This window comes from Papio anubis, chromosome 12 (assembly GCF_008728515.1).
Source record: "Papio anubis isolate 15944 chromosome 12, Panubis1.0, whole genome shotgun sequence".
Taxonomy (NCBI): domain Eukaryota; kingdom Metazoa; phylum Chordata; class Mammalia; order Primates; family Cercopithecidae; genus Papio; species Papio anubis.
Window position 1 is genome coordinate 64823473 of NC_044987.1, and position 15875 is coordinate 64839347.

At 37.3% G+C, this 15875-nt stretch overlaps 1 protein-coding gene across 1 annotated transcript; it reads right to left on the reverse strand.

The window, feature by feature from the left end:
- Nucleotides 1-11368: 11368 nt before the first annotated feature.
- On the reverse strand, nt 11369-12310 carry OLFR651 (olfactory receptor 651). Its single transcript, NM_001168863.1, is given in 1 exon segment — nt 11369-12310. A coding segment is annotated over 1 exon segment (942 nt).
- Between the last annotated feature and the right edge of the window lie 3565 nt (nt 12311-15875).

Sequence of the window (15875 nt, forward strand, 5' to 3'; positions counted from 1 at the left end):
AGGAGTGGTAGCATTAGGAAAATAGCTAAGCCATGTGGTACTTAACACTTATGTGATAGGTTGATAAGTGCAGCAAACCACCATGGCACACATTTACATATGTAACAAACCTGTACATTCTCCACATGTATCTCGGAATTTGAAATTAAATTAAATTTAATTTAATTTAAAAACAAAGCAAAACAAAAAAGTTGAAATGGAAAAATTAAATAAGTAAAAACATTACAAATTCCCAAAAATAAAAAATGAGCATTTGTTAAAATATTAATAATTACTGATATGTCATTTTATTACATTATATATGTAATGCAACATTAATCAAAATCCACCTAGAATTTAAATTTAACTGGTAACACAATTTTAGAATATATTTTCATATACATATATATTTAAATAAAAGTTAAAATATGTAAGAAAATATTTTTAATGATATTGAAGAAGATCATCCCTTTTATGTGTTGAAGATAAATGGCATAATTAATTTAAATATATTTATTAAATGCATAAATACATAAAATTAATTAAAAATATATATAACATAGCTTATTGCTGACTCAAGAATAAATACGTATCAAGATGGCTGACTATGCCCAGCACTGGCTCCGTCCACAAAGAAAGACGAAAATATAGAAAATAGATAACCACACATTGAAGAGAGCATCAAAGGGAAAAACTGTACCATAATCAGCAAGAAAGGGACAAAGACCCCTGAGACACAGAACTCAAGATGGCACCTTAAAAGGGAAAGCAAAGCAGCCAACCAGGATAGGCTTAGAGACAAGAGGGACTAACCATTGCAGGGAAAAGGTAAGTGAAAGATTCCCAGCAGATCACAATACAGATGTCTGCAATCCTAGCTACAGGAGAGCCTAGAATAGACGGCTGTCTAGACTCCATGTGACTGCATCGTCCCAGAGAGGGAAGTTACACTGGATCTCCCCAGATGTGACTGGGTGAATGAACAATAACAACAACAAAAAGACTCAACTCTGTGCTGCCTACAAGAATCTTACTTCACATGTAAAGACACACATAAACTGAACAAAACAGAAAACTCAGAAGTAAATGCATATTTACAGCCAACTGACTTGTGACAAAGGTACCAAGAACATACACTGGAGAAAGAACACCTCTTCAATAAATGATACTGGGAAAACTGGATATCCACATGCAGAAGAATAAAACTTGACCCCTATTTTTCACCATGTATATAAATCTACTCAAAATGGATTAAAGACTTAAATGTATTAAGACCCAAAGCTATAAAACTACTAGGTGAAAATATAAGGGAAGTGCTCTGGGATACTGGTTTAGGCAAAGAATTTAAGGGTAAAACTACAAAGGCACAGGTATCAGAAAGAAACATAGACAGCTTGGACTTGATTAAACTAAAAAGCTCTGCACAGCAAAAATAGAGGGAAGAAACAACCTGTAAAATGGGAAAATTTATTTGCAAATTATTCATCTGACAAGGGACAATATACACAAACAACTTAATGGTAAAATAATAAAACAACTTAATGGTAAAATAATAAACAACTTAATGGTAAAATAATAAAACTGCTTAATGGTAACAACTTAATGGTAAAATAATAGCTTAATGGTAAAATAATAAATAACAAGTATAAATGGGCAAAAGATCCGAATAAACATTTCTCAAAAGAAGATATACAAATAATCAACAAGTCCCCAGTAAGTGATTTTCTAAACAGGTGGGGGAACAATCTCTCTTCAAACAAAAGAGGGCAAGACCCCTCCCCAAACAAATGCCAAATAAAACATAACTTAAACCAAATTTGGAAGTTCTGTCCAAGACTCTCTGTGGGTAGAACAGGCAGCCTGTGGAGCCCAACATGTGTATCTCATGCCACAGTTGCAGGGACTGGTGTTTCTCCCGAAGTTGAATTAGCTTTGAATTTCCACTTTTTTGTTTTTTGTTTTTGTTTTTGTTTTGAGACAGGGTCTCACTCTGTAATTTAGGCTAGAGTACAGTGGAACACTCATAGCTCACTGTACCCTCAAACTCCTAGCCTCAAGTGATCCTTCCACCTCAGTGAGTAGCTAGAACAGCAAGTGTGTCCCATTACACCCAGCTAACTTTTTTAAAAAATTTACAGAGAAAGTGTCTCTCTATGTTGCCCAGGTTAGTCTTGAACTCCTATCCTCAAGCAATCCTTCCCCCTCAGCCTCCCAAATGGCTGGGATTACAGGTGTGAGCCACCACACCCAGCTGCATCCTACTTCTGACACCACATACACCAAAGTCAAAATTGAAATGTAGAAATGAATCTCTAAATGTAACATTTTATTTGAGAAGAAAGAATTGCAATCTGAGGCATACACACAAACTGCATGGTCTTTATTACGTCTGAAGAACAAAGAACAGGTTAAGATTTTTTTTAAAAAAACCCACCTCTAATAATATAAAGGCCTAGAATGCAATTCCTTTTTTTCCCCTAGGAATGCCAAGTTGCCAAAGTCAAAGAAGGGAGTCTCAGGGATGATATCCGGTGTTTCTAACACTAGCCAGGTTATAGCACCCTAACACTATGAGAGAAAGAAACGAAAGCCACAAGTTCATGTTGGAATTTTCAGTGTTCAAGTTGACACTTTTGTTGAGGTTATTCTTAAGTATTTTGCTTTTGATGCTGTTGTGTTCAGCAATACAATTGATTTTTACATTGACTTTGTATCCTGTTACTGTACGGAACTTATTTATTATTCCTAATAACTTTTAGTAAATTTCTTATAATCTTCTGAACCTAAGATCATATCAAGTGCAAATAAAATAATTGTACTTTTTTTCTTTCAAAAAAAACAATATGGCCTGATACGGTGGCTCATGCCTGTAATGCCAGCACTTTGAGAGGCCAAGGTGGGCAGATCACTTGAGGTCAAGACAAGTGAACTTGAGAGTTTGAGACAAGCCTGGCCAACGTGTAGAAACCTGTCTCTACTAAATATGCAAAAAAATTAGCTGAGTGTGGTGGCAGTCACCTGTAGTTCCAGCTACTCTGGAGACTGAAGCAGAAGAATCACTTGAACCCAGGAGGTGGCAGTTGCAGTGAACCAAGAACGCCTCATTGCACTCCAGCCTGAGTGACAAAGTGAGACTCCACCTAAAAAAAAAAAAAAGATTAAAAAGAAAAAAAAGCCAACAAGTATATGAAAAAAATCCTCAACATGATTAATCATAAGGGACATGCAAATCAAAACTACAACGAGGTATAATCTTACCCTAGTTCGAATGGCTATTATCAAAAAATCAAAAATAACAAATGCTGGTGAAGATGTTGGTAAGACTGTAAATTAATATAGCCATTATAGAAAACTGTGGAGGGTCCTCAAAAAACTAAAAATAGAACTATCATATGATTGAGTAATCTCACTACTGGGTATTTATCCAAAGGAAAGGAAATCAGTATATCGAAGAGACATTTGCACCCTCATGTTTATTGCAGCACTGTTCATAATAGCCAAGATAGGTAATCAACCTAAGTGCCTAACAACAAAGATTTTTAAAATTGTGTATGTATGTACAATGAAAAACTATTCAATCATAAAAAAATGAAATCTTGTCATTTATGGCAACATGGGTGTACCTGCACATTACTATGTTAAGTAAAATAAGTCAGGCATAAAAAGGTAAATCCTGCATGTTCTCATCCACATGTGGCAGCTAAGCACAAAGAGCTCACAGAAGCAGAGAGTAGAATTATGGTTATCAGAAACTGGGAAGGGTAGACAAAGGAAGGGGAAGATAAGGAGAGATTGGTTAACAGTTACAAAATTACAGCTAGATAAAAGGAATAAATTCTAGAGTCCTACATCACTGTAGGGTGAATATATTAACAATAATTTATTGTACAGTTGAAAAAGCTAGAAGAGAGGATTTTGAATGTTTCCTACACAAGTGAATTTTAAATATTTAAGGTTCTAGATACTCTAATCACCCGGATTACATCATTATACATTGTATCAGAATATTATTATTCTGTACTCATAAATGGTATTATACAATTATTGTGCCAACTAAAAATATGAGAAAACAATATGTTGTACATCTTAAATATATAATAAAAGTGTCATTACTCTAAAAATGTGAATAAGAAGCATTAGATTATAATAGCAGATTCAATATAGAGAATCAAAAAAAAATGAGTCCATGTAAACATTTAGTAAGAAATGCTGGAAGATGATTAAAGGTTATAGCACCCTAACACTATCAGAGAAAGAAATGAAAGCCACAAGTTCATTAAAGAAGGTGAAGTGTGAAAAAAAGAATAAATATACTCAAAGAGCAAAATATATAGCTCCAAAATTGGCTGTAATTTTTATCATATTGTAGTAATTGAAAGAATCAAAATTAAATTGTAAAAATTTAAAAGTACTGGATTATTCTACAAATAGCATAGAAATAATTCAGTATTGTTTATAGAAAAAATGTAGCTAGATCCATAGTTTATGCTAAATACCATAAAATTCCTCATGAATCAAAAAAACATGTAAATCAAATCACAAGAAAACTTTCACATTGTATTAAAAAAGAGTATCTATCTGAGAGCTATATGAGGATAAGGTTTTTAAGAAATATGTTGAGGTAAATAAATAAGTAACAAATGCTAAGTTAGGTAGAAAGGCAGAACTGTAAATATAGACTGAAAAAAAGCCCGAATTATCACACTAAATGGCATTACTTCAAAAATTCATAGAAGCTGCATAAGATGCAAAATTGTAATCTTAATCACATTACTGATTTAATAATAAATAATATAAATATACTAAATATCCAAAAATGGAAATCAATTGTTTTAAAAAGAAAAAAGTGTCAATTGTAATTAGTGGAATTGAATCTCTAATGTCACAAGTAAAGTACATAAATACAATGATTAAAATTCAGATAAAAAGACAAAAATATAATTTCTAATAATGAAAAATATATTTTCTAACAATGATGGTATTTTACAAAGCAATTTTAATGTTTTAACAATTGAATTAAAATTAGTGATATTAAGGAAACTTAAAAATAACAAATATAATTTATGAATAATAAGAAAACCTAAATAGACCTATATATGAAACAAAAAGAAAAACTTGTCAGAGACTACCTCCCTCTAAATGGTGCTTATATGGGACAATTATATCTATTATTAAACAATTATAGCTTTTTTGTTTTTTGTTTTTGTTTTTGTTTGAGACGGAGTTTCACTCTGTCGCCCAGGCTAGAGTGCAGTGGCGTGATCTTGGCTCACTGCAATGTCTGCCTCCTGGGTTCAAGCAATTCTCTGCCTCAGCCTCCCGAGTAGCTGGGATTACAGGTGCCCGCCACCATGCCTGGCTAATTTTTTTGTATTTTTAGTAGAGATGGGGGTTTCACCATCTTAGCCAGGCTGGTCTTGAACTCCTGACCTCATGATCCGCCCACCTCAGCCTTCCAAAGTGCTGGGATTACAGGCGTAAGCAACCTCACCCTGCCAACTTGAAAACATTTTGAAGAGAGCAGAGGGGGAGGCTCAGAAGGAAGCTCCAAGTAGATACTTCTCTTTTTCTGTAGTCTCTTACAATAACTGTTGGATCTAAAAACTACATTCAAAGTTTTAATCTTGGCCTTTCCTTTTTTTGGAGCCCACCCTTTTCCCAACTCCTTCTGTCCTCTTCACCAGATCTATTTCTCATCTGCTCTACTCCCCACCAGCTTCACTACCAAATAGTTCCTCACTATTCTCCACCAACTGATACCTTGGAGGCCTTGGTGCTGGAACTGTATTTTGCAAAAAGCAGGATAAAAAGTAGGGTGTGTGGAAGCACAGCTGGCAATATACAAACCAAAGGACAGGAGAAGTAGTCCCAGGCTCAGGAAGGACAGACACAGAACAAAAGGGATAGACATAGGATCATGCTTGTAGTAGGGAAGAACTAACACAGAGCCTACAGGAGTGACATACAAAAGTACACCCCTCATGTTCTCCAGGGATTAGAGACAGGTTAGGTCAGAGGGCCTCTGAGCCAGGGGATCTATAGGTCCCAAGGCCCCAAGTTAGTCTAGGATATGAGCAAGGATTCAACCAAATTAACACTTTCTCATCTTAAAAATCTATACTTCTGCTCTTATTAGTGGTGAGTTGGGAATTTTTGAATCTAAGAAAGTAGTGTAAGGGTAAAAAGGTGTTATACCCTTTCCTCGTCTATTCAAGGTCCATGGCCAACACCCCTATGACAAAAGACTGATTAACAAGAGTATAATAAATTTATTTAATCAAAGTTTTACATGACACAGGAGACATCAAATATAAAAACCCCAAAACCCAGGGTTTTTTTTAATGCTTAGGTTCAAAGAAAGATGGAGGGCTGTGTAGAAATGTGATTGGACTAAAAGGGTATGATCTAATGGTAACAAACTAAGGAGAACTTAGCAAGATCTATTTGTTCAGATTCTTCTTGGCTTCTCTGTGTAGAGAAGCCCTTTCCCTCCTTCACTCCAGTTATGGGGCAAGACCCTCTGGAATATGGGTCTATAGACTACTTTCAGTGGAGGTAGATCAGAGAGTGACTTCTCTAGGTTTTATGGCTTGCTTTGAGGGAGATGAGTTCTAGTTTCTATGACATGCCTTGGGGAATAAGTAAGTAAGTCTAGTTTCCATGACCTGCTTTGAGGGAGAAAGAGAGAAGGAGAAAAGAGGGTGGAAGAAAGTAAGACAAGACGTCTTGCTTGGGAGGCCCTTCCAATCTCGATCTCCTTCAGTTCAAAGCACTCAGGGTGCCAAGATACCATACTTTGGGTTATCATGTTCTGAGCCACAACAGTAGCATACTGAATCTCAGCAAGGTTTTTATCTAGCTCGATCAGCAACTTGATAAAGAAACTTTGCAAGAATTGGGTTTGTCATGTCCCTGGACTTAGGCTAACGCTCCTAAAACTTCTTGTGCAGGGAATGTTTTATTTTCTCAATCCTTGGAAGAGATTACTTCATAGTGGGTAATGAACAAATGCCTGTTGAATTAAAAGGAATCCCCCTCTAACCTTAGACGACAAAATCCTGAAAATATTTCTCATTGAGGCTGCCATCCCCCCAGGTATTCAGAGGTCTCCCTTTTCTGATACTTTCCTCAATGGCCAGACTTGCTTGGTAATTCTCTTTCTTCAGTGCTGAATCAACATCAACTTTGTTTTTAATCCATTATTTAGAGTACAGATTAGTAGTCTATTGGTGTGGGGTAAATTACATACAGGACTAAAAATTATAGATCCAACATGAGTACCTAGGAAAACTCTAAACACAGCCTGCCATAAGTCCAACGAGGAATCTAATTTCCAAGTCAAGTGGCAAAAAATCTAGAATTTTTTCCTTGTTTTCCTTATCCCTTCACTTGTGCTATAGCAAAATACTTAACTGTTTTGAAAACTAGTTTCCACAACTGTGAAAAAGAAAATTACTTGGAAATGATTATAGACAAGGATCAAGGAATAAGTGAAATAACAATTATCAACTTTCTATGAAGAAAATAAACCTTTCTCGTTGACTCTTCAGAATTATCTTTCTGATTAGGCTGAGTTACAAATTCAGGCAGATTCTTACCATGGAAAATAGAGATTTCATGAATTAATTAAAACTCATTTGTTTCAACCCATCTATTCAGCAAGTACTTATTGAGCACTTATATGTGCTAAAAACTTTACAGGTGATGAGAAAACAGTGATAAACAAGGTGGACACTAAACTGGTCTTCAATGACCTAATGAAAGGGATAAACACTAAAAACTAAGAATATAACTTATCACCTTATTCAAGTTGTGAATAGTCCTAAAATAAAAACTACATTGTGTCATGAAAACATATGCAAGTGATACTAATCTAGTGTGCAGGATTAAAGAAGGAATATCTGAGGAAGGAATTTTAACTGAAGCCTAAACATGAGTTGTCAAGCAAAGAATAGTAAAGAGAATAAGCAAGGAAACATTTGGTTTATTTGAGAAGCTGAAACCAGGCAAGTATGACAGCTGTACTATTGTAATTCACTTGCAGTAGTAACAGTTTGTGGTCACTTTTGCCATCTTCTCCAAAACACAGAACTAACTTTATCAAGATTCTAGGAATACTTTTTCAACTGAGTGTGTAGAAGAGACAGGGAAGTTTAGGACATAAGACAATGACTCAATGCATTCTGGAATCTAAGCTGGCTAGAAAAGGAAGAAAGAAAAAGTTAGGATGACAGCTTGAAGGAATACATTTCTGATGTAGTTTGAATATGTATGAAACATACTGAAATCACATGGTTTGGCAGGTATTTTCATTGGACAGGGTGTAAGAAGGTGCCTAAGACTAAGTTTCTGCCTTCGAGGAGCTCATAATGATGGCAGCAGGAGGCAGACAAATCCTAGACAGACAGGGGCAGGTCCCTGGTGAAACCCTACCTTCAAACCAAAGACAGCTTAAAGCCTGAAAGCCAAGCTAAAAATCCTGGGTAAGTCCACAACTGGATTGAGAACCTCTCTTTCCATATGGCACACTTTCCTCTGATTGATCCTCACCCTTCACCTATTTTACATATACCTTCCCTTCCCTAATTAGTTTTTTACACTGTTGTGCCCACCTTTGAGTGGTGCTTTTGTTTTAGCCTTTTCTGCATACTCACAAACCAATCAGCATGCACTGCCCATTCTGATCCCATAAAAGCCTCAGATCCAGCCACACAGAGAGAGAAACCATGTGACTTCTGGTGGGAGACCACCCTTATGTCCCTGCTCTGCTGAGAGCTATTTTGTTGCTCAGTAAAATTCTTCCCTGACCTCTTCACCCATTTATTGTCAGTGTGATCTCATTCTTCTTGGACATGGTACAAAAACTTGGGACCCACTGAATGTAGGTATATTGGAGGCTGTAAGAACTGTGGCCCTCTGCCCTCTGCTGGCAGAGGGCAGCCACCCCATGCAACAGGAAGCAGTAGCAGGGCCAAATTAGACCCAGAGTCGTGGGCTGGAGCAAGGTAAGGGGCTGACAGAGCTGTTAAAGTGCTGCCATTCATCAGGCTGCAGGTAACAGTACTAAAAGAGCTAATTAGCACACTATAACATCCCCTCTGAGGCTTCAGGGTCATGGACACCCTTGCCTAGTTGCCACCACATTCCCTTTGTCTGGATGCTAAAGTCCACCGCAAGAGTGGCTTGTGACACTCCTGGTACCTGGTCTGGCTGCAAGCCCTGCACAGACCCTGCTACTGTGCTGGCACTCAGAACAGCTGGCCAGACCCCACACTTTCTCGCTCACCCACCCTCTCCTGCCAGGGACTGAGTGCACAGTCACAACCACTGTGGGATTTGCACCAGAGTGTAGGCCGGGAATGGCCCAGCAGACTGAATATATGGGGCATCTTCTGCGGCAAACCTTGGCCTGAGCAAGGCCTGGGCAGGGGCATCACCATCCAGAGGTCTCCAGCTGGCAAAAGTGGCTGAGAAAAATTCTGCATCAATAACATAGCTGTGGGCAGATAAAGATATAAGCAAATAAATATGCCAATTTTTAATAGTGGCATAAATGAAGCAGCCTCTACATGTGTCTTTTCTGGCTACAGGGCATTACAGAAGCAAAGAAAATATCAACATATACCACACACACACACATACCATACACTCACATACACACAGGATCTTATCTCAGAATGCCCATTTTACTCTTTACTTCTTCCTCTCAAGTAATTTAATATGTTCATCTTGATTCAATGTATGTCTTCTTTTGCAGTGGAGATCTTAAGAAATAGGTGTTGTTATCTTGGGATAGTTTCCTAACAGGAGCTTGAATAAATCCTACCCAACTCCACCCGACACATTCTCCACCAACACCAAGTTTTATTTTATGTAAAACAAAACAAAAACAAAAACAGGACACTGAATATGATAACATAAAAGAAAAATATCACTTCTGGAATTATTCTCTCTAAGAGTCAGGGGAGTGCAAATAAAGTGTAAATAAACATAAATAAAATATAAATAAATGTAAATAAAGTGCAAAGCTGTTAGTTTTACAGAAGGTCGCTCTTTTCATTCAAGTCTTGCATTCCCTACAATGACCCTAAGGAAGGACAGTACTTATGCATGACCCTGAGGACAATGGAACCATTGAAGAGTTTCAAGGTACAAAGTGTCATAATCATATGTGAATTGTAAAATGATCACTCTGGCTTTTATAGAGAAAGTGGATTGGATGGAGCAAGAGTGGAACCCCTTCAAAAAGATTTTGGAATACTTTCGGAGAGACAGATAATAGATTAGAGCCCAGTCAAGCTCAACAGCCATAATAAAGGTAAGAATGTTATGAATGTATCCACTGGAATAACTTATAATCACCTCAGACTCAAATAATAAACCTAACGTTGACTTAATTTTCTTTGAGAGTAATTTAGGAGAAATAAAGAATAAATGATAGATTTCTTGCTTGGAAATTTCTGTTTTTGATAGTGTCATTTAGGAAGACAGAAAAGAACGAGTTTTTTTATTTTTATTTTTTTTTTAGAGAGAGGAAGATAGTACGTTTCTATGCAAATTTTGGAGAAATTAAGTTTAAGAAGCTTGAAAACCATTTTTGTGAGTAGATACCCAGGAAGTTATTGGCTAAGGAGTTTAGAGTCTGGAATCATTCAGACCTGGATTTAGATCCTGTAGATCTATTAATTACCTTTCTGTAATCTTTATGTTTTGGCTTCCTCATCTGTAAACCAAATTAACTAATATTACCCTCTCATAATTATTTTCTTAATTAAATATATAAATACTTATAAAATACAGGTCTAGGGTTATGAAAAACCAAGGTTGGAATTTTCTCGGAACATACAATTAAATACACAAAATATAAGCAACTCTATGTAATAAGAGATGGATAAGGGGAGAAAGTAAAGGGCACAGAAGGAAGCATTAATAATGTATAGAATCTGGACTAAAGAAGTGTGAAGCCATATGTTTGAGAATTATAGTAGAGAGGATTGATAACTACTTAACAAGGGAAGGCAAGAGGCTTTACCTTTAATTCATAAGCTGAGAAACACGGGGGTGCATTTCCATGTTAGAAAATATGCATCCTTCAAATATACTAAGATTAGCATTAGGAAAGATACAAGCTTTAGTTTTAGTGCTCTACTGTATTCATCGTCAGCTTCTTCACACAAGTGGTGAAAAAAACTAAACCAAAGAAGTCCTTTATTTTCTAGAAGTTTATAAGATTTTTCTCTCTCCCCTCTCCCTCTTGCCTATACTTTGCACATAGGTAGAATGTTGAAATTTCAAATTAATAAGAGTTACAGCTTTATCTTTATGCTGCCCTATGTTACACAAAATTTCACCAAATCAATTTTACATACATTTCTCCTTCAGTGTCCACTCATTGTGACTTCTTCAAAGAGAAGAGGAGAATAAATTTGTCCTGTGTCTGCTTTGTCTTCACTCCATAAACAATAGGATTTAGAGCAGGAGGGATGGCCACATAGAGGTTGGCAAACAGGATAAGCACATTTTGAGGAACACTGTGCCCAAAGCGATGAGCAAGGATGGAGAAGAAGGCAGGGGTGTAAAACATGAGGATGACACAGACATGGGAACCACAGGTGCTGAGGGCTTTTTGGCGGGCACCCTGGGATGAGAGTTGGAATACAGCACAAAGGATGAAGGCATAGGAAACAGCAATGAAGATCACATCTGACATGACAGTCATGAGAGGTACAGCAAACCCATACCAGATGTTGATGGAGATGTCTGCAGATGAAAGCTGAGCAACACCTATGTGCTCACAGTAGGTGTGAGGGATGATATGTGTCCTGCAAAAGGGTAACCGTTTTAGCAGAAAAACATCTGGTAGGATGATGGAGAAGCTTCTCACAACAATGCTCACCATAAGCTTGATGATCACTTGCGGAGTCAGGATGGTGGTATATCTCAAGGGGAAGCAGATGGCCACATAGCGATCAAATGCCATGGCCAGCAGGATGGCTGAGTCCACCACAAAGCTGAAGTGGAGGAAGAACATCTGAGTTAGACAACCAGAAAAGGTTATTTCTTGGGAGCCAATCCAGAAGTTACTGAGCAGTTTGGGCACTGTGGCAGTGGACAAGATGAGGTCTGTGGTGGCCAGCATAGAGAGGAAGAAAAACATGGGCTCATGAAGGCTGTGTTCAACTGCAATGAGGTAGAGAAGGATGCAATTGCCCACAACAGCCACAGCATAGATGACACAAAAGGGAATCCCAATCCATATGTGGAACTTCTCCAGGCCAGGTATTCCAACAAAGATAAAGGAACTGGGGTTATAACAACTCAAGTTATACATGGTCTCTTCAGTCTGGGATCCACTGGTTCTTGAGCCCTGAGGACAAACCAACTGTCAGAATGGGCTGCGAAACCTACAGTTCCCCGCCAGTGTGGAACATTGTTGGGGGCTGCAACTGTCACATCCAGTGTAACCACACTGAAGCACCTCCTGTCCCAGGAAGAGCTGGCACCTCTAAAACTAACCCTTCTCTTGGCCTCAGACCCTTCATTTGCCCTTCTCTTTGGCATATGACCCACCTCATTTCTTTAGATATTTACTAATAAATCTATGAAATAGTTTTATTTTTGTAGGTCAGCAATTTCATATGATTAAACATAATTAACCGGTTTTCTTTTTCAATGCAGATTATTAAGGATAGATTCAGGTTTTAAAGACAGGAAAAAAACAAGTATAAGGAAAAGGAGTAGGGAGACACGGAAGGGAGAGAGAGAATAATAAAAATATTTAAAATATCAAGCTGGATGACGATGAGCTATGAGAAAAGGGGAGCAATTGACTTTTATAGAGCAAATATGTTTCAGACAATGGGTCTGATAAACTGAAGAATGTGCATAAAACAAAAGAAAAATCAATAAAAAGGGAAGAAAAAAGAAAAGGCAGATTCCAATGCTGTGTGTTTTGGTAGAGTTTCATTTCAGAGGGATTGAAATATGGTTCAGAGCGCATGTTTACTGGAACGTTAATATGAGAAAATGTATGTATCAGAAAACACAAGGGACAAGTGAACAACATTACTCTGACTCAAGCAGAGAGCAGTGAGTTCAAAGCATAATTTATGACTTCAAAGTCAATGTCCTAAACTCTGGAGGATCTCTGATGTTAGTAAAGGAGACCACTTTACCTCTCCATGAGTCTGACAATGCCTTCATAACAGAAAACAGCAAGGGAATTAGTCCTAGGCAAAGTCTAGCAGAGCAGATTCATACCTTCTAAAGATGAAATAAAGAATAATAAAAGAAGTTTTATCCCAGTGTTTTCAGTTCTGGCTTGCCAGTGCTTGGACCTCATCTGTGAGAATCTCCAGCTTTGTACTAAACAGAGCCCACTCTTGAAGGCAGCTTTTGCATTGAAAACACCCTTTGAGTTTTAACTTTGCTAGTGTGACCTATTTTATAGAGTACTTTTGAAAAGGAAAGAGAATCAGGGTCATGATACCGGGAACCACAACATTAGAGAGGCACCCCAAAACATAAGACATGGTTTGGGTCTTACCTTCCCCAACAAATTTACAAAGTCCTTCAAAAAGCTTTTAAGGAAAGAGTGGATTTTGTGCAATATCACGCCAGCTCTGTATTATTGTTTGGTGAGGATCTGTAGCCTTCTTCATAAGGAAGAGTAGATCAACCCAAGTAGGATTTAGTGACATCTGCCAAGTCCCTAGTCAAAGCTTTACATAGGTGAGCTTCCCTCCCTTAATTTTGTCCCTGACAGTCATTAATTAGCTGAAGTGGGCGTATTATATTTTCCTAGGAGACATGTGACTAGCTCTCACTGCCAAAAGTCAATCCTCTGAATGAAAGTCTGTTCCAAGTTACATCTCCTGGTCTGATTCAGACTGAACTCCTACTGGCATGCAGCTTATGGGGATAACACATAGCAGCGGAGTCTTCATGAAGTCCTCCCTAAATTGGTGGTCACATGACCTCTTGTGGTCTAAAAAGTAGTAGACTAAAACAAACTGTGAAAAAAAACAAAATGTCTCTATAATTTATGCTAATTTGCAACTCAGATTCTTGGAGCACTGATTCACTGCCTCCAGACAGGAAGTACCTTTCACTGGGGTTACAGGGAATACATTTAAAGGTGAGAAAAATTAATAACTAGTTATTAAAACTATGAAGGAAAGCCAAAAGAAAACATCCAAACTAAGGTTTGTTGGTTCAGTCAAATCCTACTCTGATCTCATTTCTTGTACCCAAAGAGCTCTTTTAGCTCACTGCAGCCTCTGTCTCCCAGGCTCAAGCGATCCTCCCATCTCAGCCTCCCGAGTAGCTGGGGTTACAGATATGTATCACTATGCCTAGAAAATTGTTGTATTTTTTTAGAGACGAGGTCTCACCATGTGGCCCAGGCTAGTCTCAAACTCCTGAGTTGGTGCAATCCACCCACCTCAGCCTCCCAAAATGCTGGGATTAAAGGGATACACCACAACACCCAGTCCCTCTTTTCTTCTGAGTTCCCTTTTGCAGCACTGGTCACATTAGCTGGTCTACACGTGAAATCAATATTCTCTTACCATTATTTATCTCCTTATTATAGAATCATTGGTGTCATAAAAACCTATTTCTCCCAGGGCCATGTCCTCTAGGACACAACCTCTATTTGAACATTGATTAAGATAAAGTCTCTGTTATTTTATAAAATCAAAGAGCCAGTGTAGGGTTTTTCTTCTTGTTAATTGCCGGCAGTTTTCTACTTACTGGGCTCTCTTCTCTTCTGGTTCACAGGGTTAGTAGGAAGTATCTATTTAGAAGGATGCAAGTAAAAGCTTTAGGCTGATGAAAATTCTATTAAGGGGTAAAATGAAAATATTTATGCATTTTCTCATGTTCCCAGAAGATGATAGGTTATCAGAGCCCCTCTATTTTCTATTCCCACAAAAGGGATAGGACTAACCGTATTAACTATTTTCCCTTGAGATGGAATGTATCTTGGGGTTTCAGTAGTAACCTGTGGATATCAGATTCCTAGGGGATTCAGCCTAAGACAAATCAAACTCAGTCAGTTCAGATAGAATTCTCAAAAGCATAAGAAGTTTTCTGTATGTTCAGTATTCTTTAATTAGTGTATTTGTGTAAACTTGCACCAATACTATACAAATACAACTGAGATTTTCTATATACTTGATTTTGGAAGGTAAACCCTCCAATTATTTATGTTTATTTATTTTTTAGCCATTCTTGGTACTTAGCATTGCCAAGAAAGTTTCATAAGCAGTTCTTAATTGGCAACACACACACACACACACACACACACACAAGCTTTTAGATTGCATTGAATCTTTTTGTCAATATAGAAATATTTGATATGTTTATAATACTGTATATTCATAGTATAAATATTTTAAATATCATATATCTTCTCATTTATATAGCCTCTTTTGGTTTCCTCAATAATGGATTAAAATGTTCATATGTTCTTAAAACATACAAATACCTCCCATTTTTAGAAGCAGAATATATTAGCGTTCTATACTCACTATAAAAAATTACCACAAACTTCACAGCTTAAAATGACACAAATGTATCATGAACTATAGTTTTGTAGTTCAGGAGTCTGGCATGAGTCTCATTGGACTAAAAGCAAGGTGTATGGAAAACTGTATGTCTTTTGGAAAACACTAGAAGAAAATTTGATTCCTTGCTTTTCCAGCCTCTAGAAGCTCCTTTCTTTCTTCTTCAAAGTCAGCAATGTTACTTCTACATTTCTGCCACATTTTAAGTCATATTTTCCACTTATTTCCTCATTCCCACTTCCTCTTCTGCTGTTTTTTTTTTTTTTTTTTTTGTGATGGAGTCTCGCTCTGTCGCCCAGGCTGGAGTGCAGTGGTGTGATCTCGGCT